The following is a 23,205-nucleotide window of genomic DNA, read 5'->3' as shown; positions in this document are numbered from 1 at the left end:
GGGCGTGACTGTCTGGAGACCCAAGCAGGGTTGTTTGGGTGGAGCCCTGAGAAGTCGAAGAATGCACTTTACAAATCCTTATTTTACACTAACCTATTGTATAAATAAAAAAATGACAAGCAATGTTTGCAATGATTGTTAGAGCATTAACAAAGGTGAGTAATAAAAGCCACAAACAAAAACAATGCAAGTTAAAAAAACAAAAAAACGAAATAATCCTGCATATGTGGCTGCCCTTCTGAGTAAATGTACACAATTCCCGCATACCGCAGCCTTTCCCTGTCAGGACTCCAAGTTCACAGATGTGTCGTACTTTTTTCCTCCTGGGTGTCTCATCAACGTTTTATTCTCGTCTCTCTGGTTAAACAGAGGTTATTTATACTATATTGCAACGAGAAAAAAAATCAGATTGCCTTTTTTCTGGATGTTAATGGAAACAAGCCGTGAGAACTACACAGGTATGAGGCTCAGTTTTAGCAGTGAGACTTTTGTTCCCCATTGCTGCCTATTTCGAAGTTAGAAGGTTATTATAAAAGACATATATTATGAAAACATAAAACTGGACCCCTTCAGGCGTGCATAACAGAATGCTAAAACCCCCATGGTATGGTTCTGTACCAAGGGTCTGGGTTCAAAGGTCATTCATCACAAAGATATACGCTCACAACACCATTTCACCTCACCCTTGCAGTGGTCACAGTAATGATCAGCTCCCCTGTAGGGAGAGGGCCAGCATCATCAAAATTAGGCAAATGTTCAACATGAGATACTTCTTGAAGGTACCGCTTTGTAATAGAAAAGCCGCTGCACAAAAGCCATCAGCCGTTGCCTGTTGATGCCCTCAGTCACACAAGGCACAGCGTCTTCACTGGAAGTAACACCAGAACAATTGGCCTCAAGTAAACAGCAGTGACTCCATCTGGCAGATACTTTCATGGAGTATCTCAGTAGGAGAGGAAAGGTGTCCTCATTTCTTCCTGGTTGAGACAGTATCACTGGGTTCAGCTGGCTGTTAGATATAATGGCGGCATGCCACACTGCAGTTGATGGAAATCAAATTGGTTGTTCCTCTGTATAACACATTTTTTTGTCATTTCTGTAACAGGTTTATATCTGTGCCTCAAGACCAGTGTCATTAAGGGCTCTGATCCAGGTACTTACATGTGAATCTGAAAGTGCCGTTTATTACACTTGGGGCCTTATTAAGAGTATGGCGGCTCGGGGACCGCTGTACTCATGATGACGGTCTGACCACCACCAGCCCGGCGGTCCAACCGCAGTATAGTGATGGTGGCGGTGGGAACGCCACAAGACCGCTGGGATCCAGGATCCCCTTCGGCAGTTGTGATGTGGAAAGGGTCAGAAAATGGTGGCGGTGCTGAGTAGATTTCGACCTGCAGTTCCACCTCCCATTTCATGGCAGGGATCCTCCCATGAAAAAACAAGTAAGGGGCCCTAACCGGGCCCCCAGTGAATCTGCCCCTGGCGTTGCGCTCATAGGGCAAATGTTGTGTTCCCATAGAATTGCCCCTTCGTGGGTGCCCTGTGTCGCATGGACGACATGGTTCATGCCAAGCAGTGCAAGAACGTCCTGTCGGCGCTGTCACCGCAGTGGTATGCTGTTTAGGTTCTCCTATGAGCCTAATTAACCGCCACTGTTACACTGCTGCCGCACCGCCTGCCCGCCACGGATTCGACTCAGAATCCGGCAGGCGGCTTCACCGCAGGCTTGACGGGCTTCCTGGGACCACCCCGGTGGCGGTCCTACAGGAAGACCGCCAAACTCATATTAAGGCCCATCGCCTCATTCTTTTTGTAGTGAATATGATGCTAGATTTCTCATAAAAAGTACATGCATATGATAATTTGTGGCAAAATGATCGGTCATATGTTCCGAATGTACAGAAAATTCAAATGAACTCTGCTCTCTAACTTTGCTAATTTTCAAGTGTTAATCTAAATGTTTTTCTGTGGAACTGCAAGGAACGCTAACCTCAAATGGTTGCTCTAATGATAATAGAATAGGAGCTTATGCTAGTCTGAACCATGGTTGGAGGAGCGAAAGGATCCTTATATTCTAAATGCTTCGACCTCCTGCCCTTCAAACTCATTGCCTGCTTGGGTGGCACCGTCTGATCCCAGAGGCACTCCTGCTAGGCAGGCTGTAAATGTCAGCTCCTTGCATGAATAGGCCATGCATGCTAGGAGCTGACATTGATAGAGCTCTAAAGGGGGAGAGATGGTGGTGGCACATAATATGTGTAGTATGCCCAGATGACCCCTTATTGGATTCCTTTTCTCCAGACCACCTCAGTCTCAGGCTGTCATATGTTGGTGAGATCTGTATAGAATGTGGAAGGGTGCACTATAATTGAGTGGCCTTGTCCCCATTGCTCCAAATTTCCCACCATTCATGAGCAATGATTTCACACTTGAAAATAAAAGGATCTGTGCAAAGTGTGGGCTGTACAAGAAAACCACTCTGGCGACCTAGTTCTTAATGGTATCTTCATGCCATTATACTTACTCTTTGAAATTAGTAACTACATTTCCTTCCAAACTACTAGTATATTACCTCTCGTGAAGCAATGTATCGGGCATTTATCCGTATGAAGAAAGTTCTGCTATGCATTTGTACAGGTATGTATTTTCAAGAAGAATGCCGTCTGCTTTTTTAAGTGTTTCGTGATGGCTACCCAGTCGGAGAGCAAAAATGCTCTTTAGAGGATCGTTCATTGAAATGTACCTTGTATCTAAATGCGCCACATCCTATTAGAATATTGGTATGTTGGGAGCGCCATTGAAAATAATGGAGTGCTCCGGGCATTTCAGTCCCCTCGGGCCCTGTGAGGCCTTTGTTTTACAAATGAGAACATTCTGCCCTCTAGGGGCGGAAGGTTCAAATAGACTTATAGCCCTAAGGTGGTGGGCTGTACCGTCCGTTAAAGGCCCGCTCCCTTGTTAAAGCTGGAGCGGTAGAGCTTGCTACAGAGGGCTTTGAGGCTATATTAATAGTTTGTGGAGTAACTGTCTTTAGCTTGGTGTTGTGGCTGCTGTCTACTTTTCATTTTCCTCCTTCTAATGAACTTACCATGCCTGTGCCTTTGGGTTTTTCCGTTGAATGAATTTTTTTCTTATTTAACGTTTTTATCAATAAATCACTATAAGCTTTCCTTCTGGAATTACGGAACCATTTTGTATTTTTAATAAAATATATTTTCTCAATTTTAAGGAGGAAATGTTGGAGGTGAAGCAGCGGATACGAGTGGTTATACATGAAAATGACGAACTGCATCAATTACTGAAATCCAAAATCATGGAACAAACCGCGAGAGAGCAAGCCCTGTTTGATCCTTCAGTAAGTCTGCCTTGTTCTTCTTCCAAATGCCCCCAATTCATGTAACATTTGCCCCTGATCTGTCCAGGTGTGTTTTGCATCTGTTCACAAAGAAGGCGCGATATTGTGCACATTTGTTTTTGTGCATGTTTTGTGTGTGTTATTACCTCAGCCACTGATTTGTGGAGGCAGTTACCAACAGCAAAGACCTGGCGGTACATGGCCTTAGATGCTCTACAGTGAATACAAGTCACTTCCAACTCCTAATTGGTGCAAGTGGTAAATTCAGTGCAGGACAGAGAGCCTGCTTTCTCGGTTCATCATCATCATCGCCTTTATTGTTATAGGTATTGTTCTCGTTATTGTTCTCATTATTGTTATCGTTATCTTATTGTAATTGTTATTACTGTAATTGTTATTTTTATTATTACATTAGTATTGTTATAGCAGCAGTAGTAGGGGTAGCATTAGCATTAGCATTACTGGCATGAGTAATATTATAAGGGTATTTATAGAGCCCAGCACACACTTGTGGATTCAGACTCTTGGTGATATAAAAACTACACTGCAACCGAATTAACCCCTTGTGTGCTTCGGACGGCCCCCGGCCATCCGACGTCACGGTGGGCGTGTAATTTTCAAAGGTGGAGAGTTTCAGTTTTCCGCTCCCCATTGCAAAGAAAATGCCTAACTTAAAAAAAAAAAAAACGGAGAAACCCCTTTATTATTGCTCTGCATGCTGATTTATTTTATCTGTCGTTTGGTAACTTAAGCCTTAGGTAGATGCCAGATCGCAAAACGTGCGCCGTACCTTTTTTTCATTTTTTAAAAGAACGTTTTAACCATTTTAGTAGTAGATTTTAAGCATTATGCAGGCCGATGAAGTCAACGAACGTAATTTGAAACATGACTGAACTTCCTGCCATTAACAAGCATTGGCAAAGCCAATAGGTCTTGCCTATGCCAGAGCTATTAGCTTTTCCAATGTGTTTTTAGCCATGTTGTACAGCAGTGTTGTTCCCGTTCAGCATGGCTAAAGTTAGTGGCATAAAGGAGAGTGGCGAAGAGTAGAGTAGAGTGTTCTAGAGTGAGTGGCATAGAGTGTCTTGTATTCGAGTGGCATAGAGTGGAGTGGCGTAGAGTGGACTTGTGTTGCGAGTATTGTTTCAGAGTATAGTGGCGCAGAGTGCAGTTGCTTGGAGTGCAGGGGCCTGGAATTCAGTGGCTTACAATGCAGCATCATAGAATGCAGTGTGGTACATTGGAGTGTTGTATAGTACAGTGCAGTGGTGCATAGTGCAGTGGTGCAGAGTAGAGTGGCACAGAGTGCAGTGGCATAGAGTGATGCAGTGTAGAGTGGTTGAGAGTAGAATATAGTGCAGTGGACTACTGCAAAGTGCAGTGGCGTAGAGTGGAGTGATGCAGAGTAGAGTATTGCAGAGTGCAGTGGCGTACAGTGCATTGGCATAGAATGCAGTAGTGCAGAGTCGAGTGGGGTAGAATTCAGTGGCACAGAGTGCAGTGCAGAGCATCGTAGAGTGCAGCAGTGTAGAATTGGCCTAGAGTGCACTGGTGTAGAGTATATTGGTGTTGAGTAGAGCGCCGTAGAGTGTAGGGGCATTGAGTGAAGTGGTGCAGAGTAGAGTGCAGTGGTATAGAGTAGAGGGCTGCAGAGTAGAAGAGTAGAAGAGTGCAGTGGCATAGAATAGAGTGGACTGGTGTAGAAGAGTGAGTGGCATAGAGTGTCTTGTATTCGAGTGGCATAGAGTGGAGTGGCGTAGAGTGGACTTGTGTTGCGTGTATTGTTTCAGAGTATAGTGGCGCAGAGTGCAGTTGCTTGGAGTGCAGCGGCCTGGAATTCAGTGGCGTACAATGCAGCATCATAGAATGCAGTGTGGTACGTTGGAGTGTTGTATAGTACAGTGCAGTGGTGCAGAGTGCAGTGGTGCAGAGTGCAGTGGTGCAGTGGTGCAGAGTAGAGTGGCACAGAGTGCAGTGGCATAAAGTGATGCAGTGTAGAGTGGTTGAGAGTAGAATATAGTGCAGTGGAGTACTGCAGAGTGCAGTGGCGTAGAGTGGAGTGATGCAGAGTAGAGTAGTGCTGAGTGCAGTGGCATACAGTGCATTGGCATAGAATGCAGTAGAGTAGAGTGGGGTAGAATTCAGTGGCATAGAGTGCAGTGCAGAGCATCGTAGAGTGCAGCGTGTAGAATTGGCCTAGAGTGCACGGGCGTAGAGTATATATTGGTGTTAAATAGAGTGCCATAGAGTGTAGGGGCATTGAGTAAAGTGGTGCAGAGTAGAGTGCAGTGGTATAGAGTAGAGGGCTGCAGAGTAAAAGAGTGCAGTGGCATAGAATAGAGTGGGCTGGTGTAGATTGCATTGGCGTAGAGTGTTGCAGAGTATAGCGACTTAGAGTTCAGTGGCATAGAGAGCAGCAGCATAGAGTTCAGCTGTATACAATTCAGCATCGTAGAATACAGTGGCGTACATTAGATGGTACGTAGTAGAGTGCAGTAGTGCAGAGTAGAGTGGCATAGAGCACAGTGGCATAGAGTGCAATGCTGTAGAGTAGAAGAGTGCAGTAGTTTACAGTGGTGCAGAGTGGAGTGGAGTGGCGTTGAGTGCAGTGGTTTAGAGTTGAGTGCATTAGCATAGAGTGCAGCAGTGCCGAGTAGAGTGGCGTAGAGTCCAGTGTTGCAGAGTAGAGTGGCATAGAGTAGAGGGGTGTAGAGTGCATTTGTGTTGAGAGCAGATGCGTAGAGTGCAGTGGCATAGCCTGCAGTGACATAGAGTGCATTGGCAAAGATTGTAGTGCTTTAGAGTAGAGTGGCGTAGAGTGCAGTGGCATAGATTAGATTGTTTCAGAGTAGAGTGAAGTGGAGTTGTGCAGGTTAAAGTGCAGTGGCGTAGAGAGTAGTGGCATAGAGTAAAGTGTTGTAGAGTGCAGAGGTGCAGAGTAGATTAGAGTGGCATACAGTGGATTGGCGTAGAGTGCAGGGGTGTATAGTTGAGTGTTACAGAGACAAGTGCATTGGTGTGGAGTGTATTTGCATAGAGTGCAGTGGCGTAAAGTGCAGTGTTGCAGAGTGCGTAGAGTGGAGTTGTGCAGAGTAGATTGGAGTGGCCTAGACTGGAGAGGTGTAGAGTGCAGTGGCGAAGAGCGCAGTGGTGTAGAGTGTATTGGCATGGAGTGGAGAGGTGCAGAGTAGAGTAGAGAGGCGTCAAGTCCAGTGGTGCAGAGTGGAGTAAAGTGCAGTTGCGCATAGTGGAGTGGTTCAGAGTAGAGTGAAGTGATGTAGAGTGTGGTATGCATGGTGTAGAAGCACACTGCTATTACAGAGAACACATTTTCAATTGAAATGACCATTACGTTTACATGGGCATACAGTTTTCCTAGTACAACTGTACAGCACATAAACCATAATGTGTGGAAATGACATCACGTAGTGTATTGATTTGTTTTGATCACATTAAGATATTTCTTTATACACTTCAGAATTAACAAAAAAGTGCTTCATCTGTGCGTTCCTATTTCTGATATATTCTGAAATACTTAATCAGGTCATTTAAATGTTGTTGTGTGCTAGAAAATGAATCTTTCCTACCCCCAGTGTCTAGCAAGATTGTCACATAAATCCTCTTACTTTGAAGTCAGAGAAAGAAAAGTAAACACCAAGCTGTCTTCTCGTGAAGACCGAGCCTGACATTTGACCTCTGTCTTTGAATGCACAGCAAATGAAATGTGATAATATAAGAGCAAGATTTTGAGGCCTGTTGACAGAAAGGGGCACTCATGGAAGAATACAAGGGGAATTGTTGTGAAAAAGCTATGCTCCTTAGGAGGTACTAACTCACACTGGACAGCCTAAACAAATACAGCCAGGAAATAGAAAGCCATGAAGTGTGAGTTACAAACCACAAAGCCAATGGTCAGCAACAGGTGGAATTTATTGCCAGGGAAGCTTTCTGAATGTCCCTAAGATGTATATAGCAAACCAGACAGCTGTCTGGTAGGCTTCAACCAAAAAAGCACTTGCACTGTAGTGTCATGGTTTGTGGAAATGCAGAATAGTTTTTCTAAGGAGGCCTGATTACACAGAATTACTACACTCAAGACTGGATTGTATGAAGTAGTTAGCTGTGACAATTCTGCAAGCAAAGATATGAATGGAGACATCCGACATAAGATGCACACATCAAGATAATATGCTTTAGTAACCATAGTCAACTGAGAATCCAAGGATAATTCAGAATTGATAATGGTTCCTAGGTTCCTCACTATGTTGCAGGTTTGAGGACTTTGTCAAAGGAAGCTGGCCTCAGGGAGCTATATAATATATTGATGTTTTGGAGCATTTTTCTTAACTTCCCAATATGTTGGTCATTGCCACCTACTCAGTTAAGATGGAATGCCATTTGCAGACAGTTTGCTCACCATCAGTAAGTACCCTGTAGTTAACAGATTTCTCATCCCACTCAACATTAAGGCTGTTTAGGCCAGCATGTTTGCCCCAGGCCCTTTTCACCAGCACTTAAAGAAAATATGTAATTATTTTACACAGAGAACTTGGCCACACCTTCATATATCAAGAACCTGGGAGGCAAACGCTTCCCTCTATCTATCTACAGTTTGACAAATAAAGAGTACATATATGTGATATCCTAAAGCATGTCCTTGGTTGATATAGATACAGCCGGAGTTCAAAATCTTCTGAAACTCATCAGTTATGATCTGCATGTTATGGATCTGAGACCTCCACTATTTGGATGGCTGACAAGCAACCAGAACACAAAAATAGAAGCAATTAACATTTTGGGTATGCAGTGCCCAGAATCTCTAAGTGGCACTTTCATGTTAGCTTGGTCAAGGAAGTTCATGCATGTCTTTTTCTCTCTAGCTCTTATCTGTCTAGAGTTTCCATTGAAATCCACATAGTGCTCTGTATTCACAGACCTGCCATGGCTTGGCCTGCTAATTCTGGGTTTCCATCATCCTGCTACTGAAAAACAAATTTTTGTCTGTCGGTTTTAGAAAGTTGCAGCACACTTCACGTGTTCGAATCCATTTGATGACATGGTGGTTGAGGAGATCATCATTACTCATTTTAATTTATCTATCCAGGCAGGCTTCTCCAACGAGTAGTTTGTGAGCTACTGGTTGCTCTCCAGCTACCTGTAAGTAGCTTTACAGTATGCAACCCAGTTTACTAAATTAAAAGCTTTTTGTTTATTTGAATTAATAATTATATACCAATATTGAAAAGCATGCATTTGAGATTAAAATGTGTGCATTTTCCAAACTCGTAAGTGGATGTTTGGAGAAATATAACTGAATTTCAATTGCATTTCCAGGTGAATTTCTATTGTAACCATTCCAACCTCTGAGTTGGGGGGAGGATGACTGTGTCATTTCGGCGTCATTATACCCTTCAGCATGCACATGTGCTTTATAAATCCATGTGTGATGTATGTGTTTTGTTTAAAGCTAATATTTGAGTGATAAATCATGTGACGTTGGGGAAACTTATTTCATTGGTGTCAGGAGCATTGCACTATGGCTGGTATGTATTACCCAAGCAGACATAAGTAAGCCCTGCTGCCTTTCCACTTAAAACTGATCTTTTAGCAATTAATAGTTTTAATCACTAGAGGATCATTTTATCTGTGTTTATATCTGTTTTAGTGTGATTGATGTATATATACGTTCCCAGCTTGCATTCTTTACATTGCTATTGTCTTATTTTTAGTACTTCCTCTGTTCAACTTACCATTGCCACTGCCTTTGCTTTCCGCCCTGAGAGGCTCCCGCCCTGTTACGCCGTGGCTGTGTGACGTTTGGGCAGAGGGCGTTGTGACGTCCTTTCAGGTTCCCGTAGGTCTCCCGGACCCGATTTTGACACTTCCGGTGGTGAGCGGTCTAGTTTTTTACTGCCACCACACTATTAAAATCATGCTGAAGCAGATGTGCGCAGTGGGCACGCTACCGGCGTGCCAAAGGCAAGCCCGCCTGCGCCCGTCCGCGCCTGGACCGTGCCGAGGGCCAGAAACCCTGGCCTGTTAAAGTCAGAACCTGTAAGATATGCAGGTAAGGAACTTCTAGACCTCGTCCATTTGAACTCAAGCTCTGGCTGCTGCCATTCACTTTCGGCAATGATCTTTTACAAGAGAGACACAGAAGTGCGTGCGGATAGTCCCTTCCGGTAGAACAAATGGTTAGGGCATGTCAGACCTCCGGTACGAAGTCTAATGTGAAGCACTTAGAGAACCTTGTTTAGGCAGAGGTACATTGCGGTCTTATTAACGTTAGATTGTTTGCTAAAATAAATATGAAATAGCAGACCTCATATCTCACTATAACCTGGATGTGTTATTCCTCACTGAAACCTGGGCCGACGCAGCATCTCACCCATATTTCGTGACAGCAGCCCCAATGGATTTATATCCTTTAGGGTGGACAGACCCAGCAAGAGGTGAGGCGGCTGGCTGTAATATATTTTGAGCAATATGGAGCCACTTTTTCCTTTGCTCCCAACCCCCACTGTGAAGCGCTCCACTTTGCTCTATGATTACATCTGAAAAAAACCTTTAGAGGCATCCTTTTATTTCGTCCCCCAGGCTCAAGAGGTAGTTTTGTTGGTAACTTAGACTCCATTCTTGAATCTAGTTTCACCTATCGTGGGCGATTTTAATGTATATCTAGAAGACACGGCTGATGAAGAAACAGTCACTCTTTTAGATACTTTTGGGACTCTAGGACTGTTAGAAAGGCGAACCCGGGGGAGGCAGAAGGTGTCTGACTGACCACCCCTAGGTCTCCCCCTCCTTCAGAGAAGGGACCGAGCGATGTCGAGAGGCTTCCGACGGGAGGGCCCTCTCCTAGAATCGTACAGCAGAGTAACCACACCACTACAAATATACACCACACGTAGATAGAGTTTTCAATCTTTATCGGGCAATAAGTATCGTTTCAATATATACAGCAGATCCCGAGATCTGGAAAGTCTCGTGGCAAGGGGCAAGGTAGCGGGACAGTCTTATAGATGGTCGGTTGCAAGGAGACCCTACGCACAGCTCTCAATCCTCGAGCTGGGGGGTTCCGGAAGGTTGGGCCGCGGCAGCGCCAGCAGGCTCCAAGATGGTTCAGCGAGTGTGGACCGCGGCAGCGCGGGCAAGTCCCAAGATGGTTCAGCGAGTGTGGACCGCGGCAGCGCCAGCAGGCTCCAAGATGATTCAGCGAGTGTGGACCGCGGCAGCGCCAGCAGGTTCCAAGATGGTTCAGCGATTGTGGACCGCGGCAGCGCCAGCAGGTTCCAAGATGATTCAGCGAGTGTGGACCGCGGCAGCGCCAGCAGGTTCCAAGATGATTCAGCGAGTGTGGACCGCGGCAGGGCCAGCAGGTTCCGAGATGGTTCAGCGAGTGTGGACCGCGGCAGCGCCAGCAGGTTCCGAGATGATTCAGCGAGTGTGGACCGCGGCAGCACCAGCAGGCTCCAAGATGGTTACAGCACAGATGGACCGCGGCAGCGCCAGCAGGCTCCAAGGTGGTTACAGCGAAGATGGACCGCGGCAGCGCCAGCAGGTTCCAGGTAGAGCAGCAAGGGGAGTTCGTCTCAGGGTCAGCCGCGACAGCGTCAGCAGGGCTTCTCGACCCCGGGATACAACTGCCATCCTACTCCGGGGCTGGCCCAGATATAGGTCTGGAGTCCTTTGATGTCCGGACCCTCTCGCCTGGGGGTCCGAGGGGCCGGGATGATGGTGTCCAGACACCCAGCAGGGGTTGGGGCCAGCGCTCAGGGAGGCCGGAGATCGATCTGAACCAGGCATCCGGGGACGGTTGGAGAGCCATCGAAACTCCCCTCTCCTTGTCTCTGGTTGAGTGGCCACTCTACCACCCGGAGGGTTCTTGGTGCCTCGATGGCGGGCTCGCTGGGGGCCGTGGCCGCGGCTGGTCCGGGACCAAGTGTCTGTGACGTGATGGGCCCAAGATGGCGTCGGGCCTGGAATGTGGGTCCGGGGTGGGCACCGGACCGGTAATGCTGGGGCGGCCCGAGTGTGTCGTGTCAGTGGTTGTGGGCCGCCGGGTGGCGGATCTGGTGGTTTGGAGGGCGTGCAGAGGTGTGCCCGAGGCCGACCCGGGCTGGATGGAGGGCCGATGTCGTCCGGGGCCCGCCATGCGGGAGGGGTAGGACCACGCCACGAGGCCGGGTCCAACAAGGACTATTACAGATAGTGCACAAGCCCACACATGAGGCAGAACACACACACTGGATGGTATTTTCACCTCTGTATCGAACCTGACAGTAAAAGATATCTATCCTCTTACCTGGACAGATCATTCTATAATTTTATTTCATTATACCATCCCAAAAGCACCAGGGGTAGTTGCCGTTAGAGCACACCAAACGGCTTACAAAGCCATGAACAAGATTGATGAGGCCATGCTACAGCTCAAGCTGGATATGTATCACCCTACATTAATTGCAATTGTAGATCTGGCAGCCATTATAATATTATTATTAATTGGGTTTTGTAGAGCGCGTAGTAACCCGTGAGTACCCCAGCGCTGAAACCACGACACTCGAACAGGGGAAGGCCCGGGAGAAAAGGGAGTATTACGGGAAAAGGTGAGATTTCAGCATTTTCCTAAAGCGGAGGTGATCAGGTTCCGTCCTTAGTTTACGGGGGAGGGAGTTCCAGAGGCTGGCCGTGTTCACAGAGAATCGGCGGCCGCCTGTGCGAGCCTTTTTCACTCTGTGAACTGTGATGAGGTGTTCGTGATCTGAACGGAGGGATCTGGTGGCATTGTAGGGCGCGATGACGTTTTTGAGAATGGGGGGACCTTTGTCCTGTAGAAGTTTGTGGGCTAGGCAAAGAGCTTTGAACTTGACTCTTTCTCTGACTGGGAGCCAGTGAAGGAGCTTCAGAGCTGGTTTGGCTGAGGATCTGGCCGGGGTGTTGGTGAGAAGCCGGGCTGCGGAGTTCTGGATACTTTGCAGTTTGTTCAAGGTGGATTCGGGGGCTCCTAGGTAGATGGCGTTGCTGTAATCCAGCCTAGATAGGATGAGTCCTTGGATAAGCAATTTGCGCGAAAGGGAGGGGAGCAGGGGAAGGATTTTTCTTACTGATCTGAGTAGACCGAAGCAAATGCCCGCTGTTTTTTTTGCCTGGGTTTTAAAGGACAGGTCTCCCATGGAATATACAGACTGGCTAAATGAAGCTTTTAAGGTTATGGTACCTATCTGTAAAATTTCAGGTAATTGCAAACTACCCTCCGCTCCCTGGTTTACAGGGGCACTGCGACAGGAAAAAAAAGAATGCTGCAGATTAGATAGGCGCTGGAGAGCACAATATGATAAACTAGAAAAAAGCAATTATAAGTCTGCATTAGTTAAATATAAAACAATGCTGATCACTGAAAAAGGGACCTTTTTTACCAGGGAGATTGAGAGAGCTAAGAATTATTCTAAAGAATTGTTTGGGGTAGTAGTGAAGCTCATCTCCCTGCCTAATAAAAAGGCCACAGAAAGCAATCAACGCTTCTGTGATGATATTGCTAGAACCTTTAGGAATAAAGTCAATGATATCTGTGACTCTTTTGAGGCCACCCTCACTCACGGGCAAGCCGAGGAAATCCCTAACATCGATCCTGGAAAAATCATTCTTTAGGGCTTCTCCCAGGTATCGAGTGAGTCAGTGGAAAAACGTATTAGGGAAATTAAATCTGTCCCCCCGCAGTACTGAGAGATATCGCTAAGGAGGTGAGTCCTATTCTCACATATATTTTTAATACTATGTTCACCTCTGGAATTTTCCCTGCTTTATTGAAGGATGCTTCGATCCTTCCATTTATAAAAAAAACCGAACCTGGACCCATCGAATCCAAGCAATTACCGTCCTATCGCCAGGCTTCCCTTTCCAGCTAAGATAGTGGAGAAAATCATGAATAAACAGCTCAATTTGTCCAAGAAATTGATTTACTTGATTCCTCCCAATTCAGCTTTCTTCTGCAACATAGTACGGAGACTGTCTTGATCAAGGCCACCGAGGAGATTAGGACAGTGATGGATAAAGGTGGTGCTGCTGACATGATCCTCCTAGATCTGTTGGCAGCTTTTGATACTGTTGACCATAATTTGCTGAAACTGCGTTTGTAAAAATAAGGGGTTAAGGGTTTGGCCTTGTCCCTGCTATCATCTTTTCTGACAGAAAGAAGACAAACAGTGACAGCGTATTATTTTAAATCGACCCCTTATGTTCTACCTTGTGGGGTTCCACAGGGTTCGTCGCTTAGCCCATCCCTTTTTAACATCTATGTGCCTGAACTGGCTCCCCTGATCCAGCATTCCCCTTCAGTGTAACATCGTATGCCGACAACACACAGATTGTGGTAGCTGCGTATAAAGATCAAGCCTCCCATGCATTGCAATTTCAAAATTCTCTGTTTCAAATTAACAGTTGGATGGGCAAGTATTGTCTTAAACTTAATTCGAAGCGTTGGTTCAGGTACGGCCAAACTATGGAATACGCTTCCAATGCATATCAGATCTGCAAGTTATATAGCCTCATTTAGAAAGGGTCTTCAAACATGGCTATTCCAGAACTAGGTTCCTGATCTTTTGGGCTTTCTTTAGTTTTTAGCACCAAGACACCTCCGGATATTTGTGCGCTCAATAAGTCACATTAACATAACATAACAAGTAAGGAACAAACGACAAACAAGGGTCCAGCTCAACCAAACCACATGTACCATTAATAATAAAACGTTGGTGCAAAACACTGCCTGCACCCGTCGTCCAAAGGTACAAATCAGGTCACAATTTTCATAGAAGGATGGAAGGTACACTCGTAGAAAGTAGACGCATAAACAATGAGTCCAAAAAAAGTGCTTCTTTTTATTCTGGCAATCTTTAAAAACCGGCACACAGCCAACGCGTTTCGTTCCCAGTTGTGCCAAAAGGCAACTTCGTCAGGACTGTTGGGTAATTGGCCAATAGGGGTTGAGAGAAAGTAAAACAGCGCGGACAGCAAAGTCTCAAAAGGCGCAGTGTGCAGAGTCAAATTAATGGTAATAATCTCATATATGGTCAACCTCACAAAAATAATGGGAGGTGACTAGTGTGGTGGCGTCCTGATGGGGACACAGTTTGCAGTAGCGTGGTATAATTAAATATCTTTCGATTTTTTTATGTATATACATAGTCAAAATCACTCGAAAGGTCCCAATGATAATACACATAGAGGTTCACGGCACGGGCAATAAGTCTTGAGTACTGCTCTTCAAACGGAATGGCGATCCCCAGCATAGTAACCGGCATAACAAGCCTGACGAATTGATAAAGCCTTTTTAGGTCGAGCCTAGAGCAGCGCATGCACTGCTTGCTCAACTTTTAGTAAGGGGCTTTTTAATTTCAAAGTATTTTTATTGAGTTTTAGAACAGAAAAAAAAAACAGGCATGGCATAGCAATGGACAATCAACAGGTAAGTTAGGCAAGCGAGACAGACAGACACGTCTTCTCTAATAAGCATAAGGTGAGCAGGATGAGCATGCCCAGATGGAAAGGTGGTGCCCGGAGGTCGAGAGAAGCCCCTAGTCGGAGCAGCAAGTAAAAAAACCAGCCCTGAAAACCCGCCTCCCCCCCTAACACCCAACTCTAACGACCCCCCCCACCCCACCAGTACGCCATTCTTCCATAGTAATCATGTGGGCCATAGCTAGTCTAAGTGTATCAAGGGGCCTCGGGTCGCGTTCGGTCCACCATGCAGTCTGTAAGACGTAGGATACGAAGGTACTTCGGGCAAGTGATTTCATGGAATTCCCTGGAGAGCAACGTCAGGAGCGGCCGCCAAGTAGTGCGGAATGCGTCGGATGTGTGTGTGTGAGTGTGGCCTGGATCCGTTCCATGCCTAACGTAAACCACAACTTGTGTAGCCAGCCAGTGTGGGTGGGTGGGGTAGTGGAGCCCCAGAGCGACAGGATGTGTTGCGACGCTGCCTGCATAGCGATGCCCATCTGTTTGCCGCGAGCTGATCTCAGGGGGAATGTAAGTGCATTGGGAAGCCCTAGGAGTGTGTATGCTGGGAAGCGTGGGATCTCAGTGTCGAATGTGGAATCAATATCGTCCAGGACGACCTTCCAGTACTCCTGTAAGGCGGGACATTCCCACAGGAGGTGAGTCAGTGTACCCCGGCTGCCACATCCTCTCCAGCACAGTGCGCTTCGGGTCGGGTTGCCTTGATTGAGTCTCGCTGGGGTAAGGTGCCAATAGATAGCCAATTTTATCGCCGACTCCTTGGCTTTGGTATTACGGGTAGTGTGGGCGGCCCTGTAATATATGTGGTTCCATTCTGTTGAGGAGAGAGGCCTTCCAAATTCAGCTTCCCAGCGCCGCTGTCCGGCAGTTTTAGCAGGGTCGGCAGTAGGGGAGAGCATCCGATAGAGGTCTGAGATAAGATGTTTATCCGAGTCCTTGGACACGAGCCAGCGTTCGAACGGCGTCATTTGTCGGCCGACCAGAGGGGCAACGTCCGGCCGCAAGAGCCAGTGGCGGATTTGGAAATATTGAAACATGTGAGGGTTATCCACCCCATAGTCGCGCGAGATGTCGGCGAGAGAGAGGAACCCCTCCACATCAAAGAGGTGCCCAGCTGATCGGCAAGGCGTGTCACGCCATTGCAGGAAAGCTCGAGTGTCCGTTCCGGGTGGGAATGCGGTGTTGTCAAAGAGCGGGGTGAGTGGGGATGGGAAGGTCGTGAGGCCCCGTTTGACCGCTACCATGTCCCAGGCTGCCATAGTGGTCCGAGTGATAGGGGAGCGGAGGAGATAACGCGGCCTGTGCTGTCGAGCAAGAAACGGTATCTTCCACAGGGATGTCTGTGCCATGGCCCTGTCTTGAAAGAGCCATCTCTTCTCTGATTCGGGTCGATACCACTCCACTAGATATCGAATTTGCGAGGCCTGGAAGTATTGCAACAGGTTTGGGATCCCGAGGCCACCCTCGTCGACAGTCCTGTGCGCTACTCGTTGATGTAACCTGGCGCGTTTCTTCTCCCACACAAATTGGTGAAGATCATGTTGGAGGTCAGCTAGCATACCCGTTGGCGGCGATAGTAAGGGGCTTTTTAAAGTGCTTCCTGAGGCTTGTGCTGGCCTAAAGCTTGCGTGCATGTGCGCGTGCACGCACGCAGCCGCCATCTGTCTTTTTTCCGTGTTGGTACTTAAGTGTGTGCATCGCAATCACTTTCACTTTTGGCGCCCGCGCGGCCAATGCTCTCCCTTTAACCTGCTGGGCCCGAGGAGAAGCAACGTTATGTGCGGCTGGTGCTGCTCTGCTTGCTCGAGGGACTCTGCTCACTTCTTTACGCCGCGTTCTGCTAACTCACTAGCTCCGGGCATGCAGTGGCGGCTAGCAGACACCTTCAATGCGACTGGATGCTCCAGAGGGCGTATGTAGACGGAAATGTAAAGCGCGGACATGGTGCTGCAGGGCTCGAGCCCAAGCACGGATAACATCATCGGTGAATGTAAATGCCGCCGCAGAGCAGCTACTAACATCCTCTCTGCTATCAGCAGTTCGGACAGCAGCCATTTTTAAATATTACACTGTGCTTCAGAGTGGGGGTACCATTATGTGGTGACTTAGCACTACTGCAGACTTGTACCCTTTCAGTTTTCTTCCATCACAGAATCATCTTATAGATTCCTTTGGCAATGGCACGACCAGCTGCACAGTAAACAAACCATGCCACAATTTACCCTCCCCCTCGCCAAGATTGCCGCAAAAAGTACACCTTGTAATGGAGAAAGATGAGGCTGATAAAGTCCCCACTCTCTGTTCAAAAGGGTCTCTACCTAAGCGATACCAAATAGTTATCAGAAATGTACCATTTGAGCTACACTTTAAATGAGCTTCATTTGTTTTCTCCTTATTACCTCATATATCCGCAAACAACGTTTACATTAAAGAATGTTTTTCTTTATTTTAACAATTGAAAACCCCGATTTGGCCAATTATGTTCACCATCTCGAGGATAATGTGCCACAAATATATTTTTCTTTGCATTGTCGTTACACCATGGGTCTATTTATTGCCCTGAACAGATTTGCTTAATTTAGAAAGGATTTAATCTGCAACTCTAGTCGTAATTTTTTTTACGAGATTACACACATGAAATATGCTTTTATAGTGTATGTTGAAACTTCTTTAAGTATAACAGGAGAATGGTTCAAGAAGAAAATGACTGCCAGCGTAATATATTTTGCACAAGTCAAAATTTCGTGAAATGGCATATTGCAAAATGTGTTAATTTATTAAGTACATACATTTTCCTCTCAAAATTGAAATTTTACCTGTTTCTACTTTGAATTCATGAAGTCAACTTTTTCACTATTTGAAGACTTTTAAGTTATTGACTCTTGTTATCTAACATCTTGCAGTTTGGCTAAAGACGTTTGGTTTTAGTTGGTTATGATGATGGCACTTAATAGTTTCACGCCTAGCATGGCATGCCATTGGTTTGACATTCGTAATTCTTTTGTACGTGTTAACGAAAAAAGAGTTTTCAGGAGCCGTACAGAGAGAGGGATTGTGCCTCCGCCTAAATGTTGGTTGCCATGAGTACTGATTTTGATAGGACAAAAGATGCCCGCTTCTCTTGAAAAGGAGTGCTTGTATTACAGTTTATGCCTTAAGGAAAGGTATGCCCAGCGAAACAGGACTGAGTTGGTTATAGTGACAAGCAGTTGATCAAGGCTCGAGCTGTGTTTTATGAAAGGTTAGGACTAAGGAAGTAGGCCTGGCTCATTTATTGTAAAAAAAAAAATTAAAAAATTAATGTGAAAGCTACTAGGCCTTTTAAGATTGGCTTGTCATTACACTGTATTAAAGGCAGTAGACCGTTCTTTTGTTACAGGAAATCTTACAGCTTACCACAATAGACAAGGGTTTTGCTGTTTACCCCCGGTGACAATACATAAGGTTGAAGATGCACAGTTTGAGAACCCTGGGATTCTATTTTAAACAAGCATTGGCATAGCCAATAGGTCTCGCCTTTGGGACCTTGTAAGTAAAAAAAAAACTGAAGTGTAAGACTTCACGTTTACATTTACTGCATCCTAAATACGAAGTAAATGTGAAGTATTATACTTACTTACAAGGTCCCAAAAGCGAGACCTATTGACTATTCCAATGCTTGTTTTAAATCACTTCTGGTGACCTTGCTGATACAGTGAGGGGATCACTCCTGATAGACTTGAATGGCGTTGCCACCAACATAATCTTGTTGGATGTGGTCACTATTACAATACTAATAATAAAAATAGTTCAGGAAGATTTTTATCAAACATAAGTAGCTTTTATTACAGAAAAGGTTGGAGAGCCCCAGCCAATTTAATGTGGTTGACAAAACTGTTGCTAGGTAGAACTTCAGAAGGTCTCAGTTCAAGAACAAGAGTCTGAGGTCCTGTCATGGGCTGTAGAAAAGAGAATTCATTTCACAACTTGTAATAATGCCATGCCTTTTATTAGGCATCACCTAACTCGTGTTTTAGTCATCACAGGAAAATTGTATTATTTTGTTAGTGGGACCAAAAAAACAGCCACGCGCCTTCTACACACAAACTAATTGCACGAGTCTTCTTGAATAGATGAAAATGTTTTTCCAAAACGTTCTCAGAAGAATTTTTGTGACGTCTAACTGTCTGATGTTGCTTTCTATCTTCCTTTATTACATAGAAATGTCTTCTTATGAGCTATGTACAGACCAGAGCCGTGCCATTGGAAAGATCAGTGTGTGACTTCTGTTGACATTTAATACCAATAACCAACCCTCCAGCCCCTCTTTGTTCCATGCCTTTCCATTCTGCTGATTTTTTTCTTTTTTTTTTTTTATCCGATACAGGGACTATCGTTACATTTTTTGTTTTAACTGTATTTTAACTTTGTTCATAACCTTTTGTCAAGGCGCAGTTGAGTGCATAGTAACTTAATTAAGGCTATTGTATTACTATTTCTTTCAGTAGTGCTTCACATTCTATTTTTTTTTCAATGCAGCATTGGTTTTCGAGAACAATCATTGTTTTTGTGACATTCGATTACACCCAAGATGTTTTCCTACACAATACGGAACTCCCACCCGCCTTTCACAATTCCAATCCCCACCACAAGTGCACAAGTTCTTGCTTCTCTACTTGTAGCTCATCTCTGCTCGCATGCTGCTGAATTTTGAAAAGGCACGTGAAGTGGGTTTGTGGTGTGCTCTGCAGGGCCCACAGACATTCATTACACACACATGTATTACACACACATGTATTACACACAAGCACAGTACTGGTTGTGCCCAGCTTTCGTTTAAACTGCTTCCAGGGACTAGTTTCAAGTGGTAGGACTGGGTCTTACTGATGCTGTTCATTAGTAATCGGTGAAACTGACTAGATGTACAGGGGCAACTTTATAGGTTTACTCTAAGGTGCTAATATTTTATGTACAGGGTCTGTGATAATAGGAGTTTGCTGAACACGGTGAAGGCTATTCGAATACTTGTCATAGGAGACAACTGAGCACAAAACAATGCTATATTGTACACTCTGGCATGCTTTGGTGCCTTACACCAGTCGACATTTTTTTCTTTTTACTTTTTAATTAAGGTAATCTGTATTATCTTTCAGTTCCAGTTCTTTCCCAGTAGAGAGCGTTCACAATTTGTAGCTGTAGTCAGTCTTCAGTCTGACTACAATGATTGTAGCCTTCAGGCTTTTGACTGTCTAGGTAAAGCCATGATATTCTGCGTTATTAGTTTCTCCTCTTTATACTCTCAGCACATTCTTTCCTTCTGCCCCCTCCTTTTCCATTTCCCACATACCATTCTATTTATCTCTTTCCCCATCTTTCTCTTTCCCTGATGTAAGTGAACTTATTGCATTTTTATGGTTATGTTTCATACAGGAAAATGTCATTTAAATTCTCGATAGAGCCAATTAGTATTGTTGTTTTTCAGGGGCGCACTAATGAGGCCCCTGTTCATGGAAGGGATCAATCACATGGGCATCAGGAAGATGGCAGACAACCCCCCTTCAGCAATCCCAGACAGCAGGTCAGAGCCTCATCGGAAGCAGCAGATGCCTCTGAGCTACACAAATGGCAGCTTGAGCTGGTTGGTATTCTAATAGTAGTCATGAAAATGAATGCTATGGCAAGTTGATGAAAGCTTTTATGTCCCAGTTGTGACTAATGATATTTAATGCATTTTTGTTTAGCTCTGCTTCTAGTTGATATTCGCTCCTAGAATGCCTTTGTATGCCTTTCATTGTATGAAATCTTATTCCCCGGTGCCAGGTGGGATTTGGAATACTTTGTGGCAGTATCCCTTTACTGGCCCCACTTGGTGATATGCAATGTCTGTGAACCTGTTGTTGAATCCTGTATATATGGAGCCAATGAAGCCGATGACCTCACTTCCACCCTGATTTTCAGTGTCAAGTGCTTAATTTCAGCAGGTGGTTTCCGGTGCTCAGCACCGGCTACTTAATCATCAACACTGGCGCTTTTCATGAGCACCAGTTAAGGACACATTCACGTTTATTTATGCTAGGCACGGGGAGATGAAAAGATTTGCCCAGATTTGCTGACGCCGTGACTTCAACCTGGTTCCCCAGCTCCCAAGTCAGCAGCTTTGGTCGTTATGCCACATCCTCGCCCCACTTTCATGGTCAGCAGTTGGTTCTGTTTTAGGGTCACTAACAGGAGAAACGGGCTGGTGCAAGCTGCCTCCTGACAAGCACTTTTTTTTTTTTTATAAATTAGCCATTATCAGTGTCTAAAGAAGGCTAAGGACACAGGGAGACAAGCTACTTAAAAATACCTGAAGCAAAATGCAATCTTCAATGCCATCTGACAGAATGATATCAAAGTTAATTAACATTTTCTCCCAATGGTTATTTGCTCCTATGAACTACCTCTATAAACCACTCCCAAAGTACCACTGAAAAGCGAGTGAAGTTTGAGGGTCCCAATACCAAGAAGCTTTGAGAACAGATTTCCAAATCGGGATTGCACTCTGCCCTGCTCATCGCGACGAAGATGCTGCACAAAGCAGTGTAGGAAGACCCCTGGTGCCTGTCACATTGACTGGATAAGCACATCCTGAAATAGTAAAGGCATGGTGGCAGCTCTTGTTTCTGTTGATTGACCATGTATGTGTTCCAGTATATCTTTCCTAGCCAATTCATAACACTGGTTTATATATTTTCACTCCAAATATAAACGGTCTGGTAATGCACAGTGCTGGTGTTGCAGGGGCAAAAGAAACGGAGATAATCATCAACTATGAAATCAGATGGCCTTATGATGTGCAATGGCACAGTGCCCCGTTAGCATCAAACCTGTGTAGTTGCTGCTCATTAGATGGGTGAGGAGCTGGACAAAATGGTTGCAAAGTTCAATCATGCATGACAACCTTGGGCAAAATGAACGATTGTTCTTGCCACGTCATGCTACCTCAGACAAGGCAGTGAAGGAGGGCAAGGCCGTGAAGGCCTGCAATCGTCCCACCCTTCTGGCTGACATGAAGGCATCTGGAAAGGGTCTTTTATGTCAAAAACATCAGTAGGCAACTTTATAAATTCTCAAATGGAAATCATATAAGAAATGCAAGAAGTATATTGCGTCCCATTGAGAGACATAGAATGGAATTGAAAGGAGGAATAATGAATATTTATTGCATATAGACATGTGGTTGATGAAGAAATTGGGTACAATGTGTCTGAAAGGATTAAATGACAGTTTTGAATGATCTTGTTTCTTGTGAAAGTTTTGAAAGATTGTATGATCGTTTTGATCAAAGGATTACTACTATAATAATCTTTACATAGTAAGGACATGTTCTATGCCTTTTTGGTGTCCTGAAAAGCCTGAAGTAGCATATACTGTTAACTGTTGCTTAGAAGTATTGAGATAAACTGATTGTTTGATTTTGTTGATGATGGAAATAAGAAGGAAATGTTGACTCAGGAATGTGTAATGGCTGTGCTATTCTATTCTACAGATGTGAATGCACAAAGGAGCGTCTCTAAGTCTTGAATTCATTGGACTAATAAAATGAAATTTAATTCACTGAGCTAATACAATGAAAGCTAGTGATGTATATAGAAAAATTACCATTACAAACAGTATCAAGAAATAATATAATAAATTGGGTGTCATAAAATTGACTGAATGTTTTGATTTTTTAAAGGTTGTGCACATCGATTTGGAGGCTAAAAGCCGAGAACAAGATTTGCATAAGCTAAACAGTGCCACACTGATAGGTGCCTACGATTTTAACTTACCCATGTTAAATGGTCTTTACTGCATTTTTGGACAACCATTTCTTGTACCTTTTATTACCACGTCATAATCACCATGTATTTCTTTTGTGAGCCACCGCATCACCAAGATGTTCAACTGAAGTTCACAAAACTGTAAAGTCTGTACCTGAATAGGGTATCTCAATCACTGCTTTAGGTGAAAGTCTACACCAGGTTTTGAACCTTGATCATTTATTTTTGCATCCTTAAAAAAAGAACATGGACCAACTTATATTGAACCTAAGGCATTCTAAAACTAGTTACTTGAGCATTTTCACCAGCAGTCAGTTACATTTTGTTTACCTTTGTTAACTATCTGTTCCACCACCACTATCTGCCAACCAAATTAGACAGTGCCTATGCTTGCTCTCCTTCCACTAATATGATTAACCTAAGCATCGCACATACCTCATACCCAGACATGGCATGAATCGGTTTCTTCCTGCCTCCCCATTTAAGAGAAAGTCCCACTTTCTGTAACAACCCATTTAAAGTCCTCTTTGGTGCAAGAATTCTGAGAGGTGT

The 23,205-nt window shown here is 44.9% G+C and overlaps 1 protein-coding gene across 1 annotated transcript in view; it reads left to right on the top strand.

Annotated features, from left to right (window-relative positions):
* Positions 1-23,205, top strand: part of SDCCAG8 (SHH signaling and ciliogenesis regulator SDCCAG8) — a 1,463,224-nt gene that overhangs the window by 228,105 nt on the left and 1,211,914 nt on the right. The window contains exons 5-6 of the mRNA XM_078648583.1: positions 3,233-3,358; positions 20,334-20,489. Of these exons, the coding sequence (XP_078504709.1) occupies positions 3,233-3,358; positions 20,334-20,489 (282 nt within the window). The remainder of the gene's footprint in view (positions 1-3,232; positions 3,359-20,333; positions 20,490-23,205) is intronic.

This window comes from Lissotriton helveticus, chromosome 6 (genome assembly GCF_964261635.1).
Source record: "Lissotriton helveticus chromosome 6, aLisHel1.1, whole genome shotgun sequence".
Classification (NCBI taxonomy): domain Eukaryota; kingdom Metazoa; phylum Chordata; class Amphibia; order Caudata; family Salamandridae; genus Lissotriton; species Lissotriton helveticus.
Note: the sequence above shows the minus strand (reverse complement) of the source record. Positions and strands in the feature narration are given on the sequence as shown.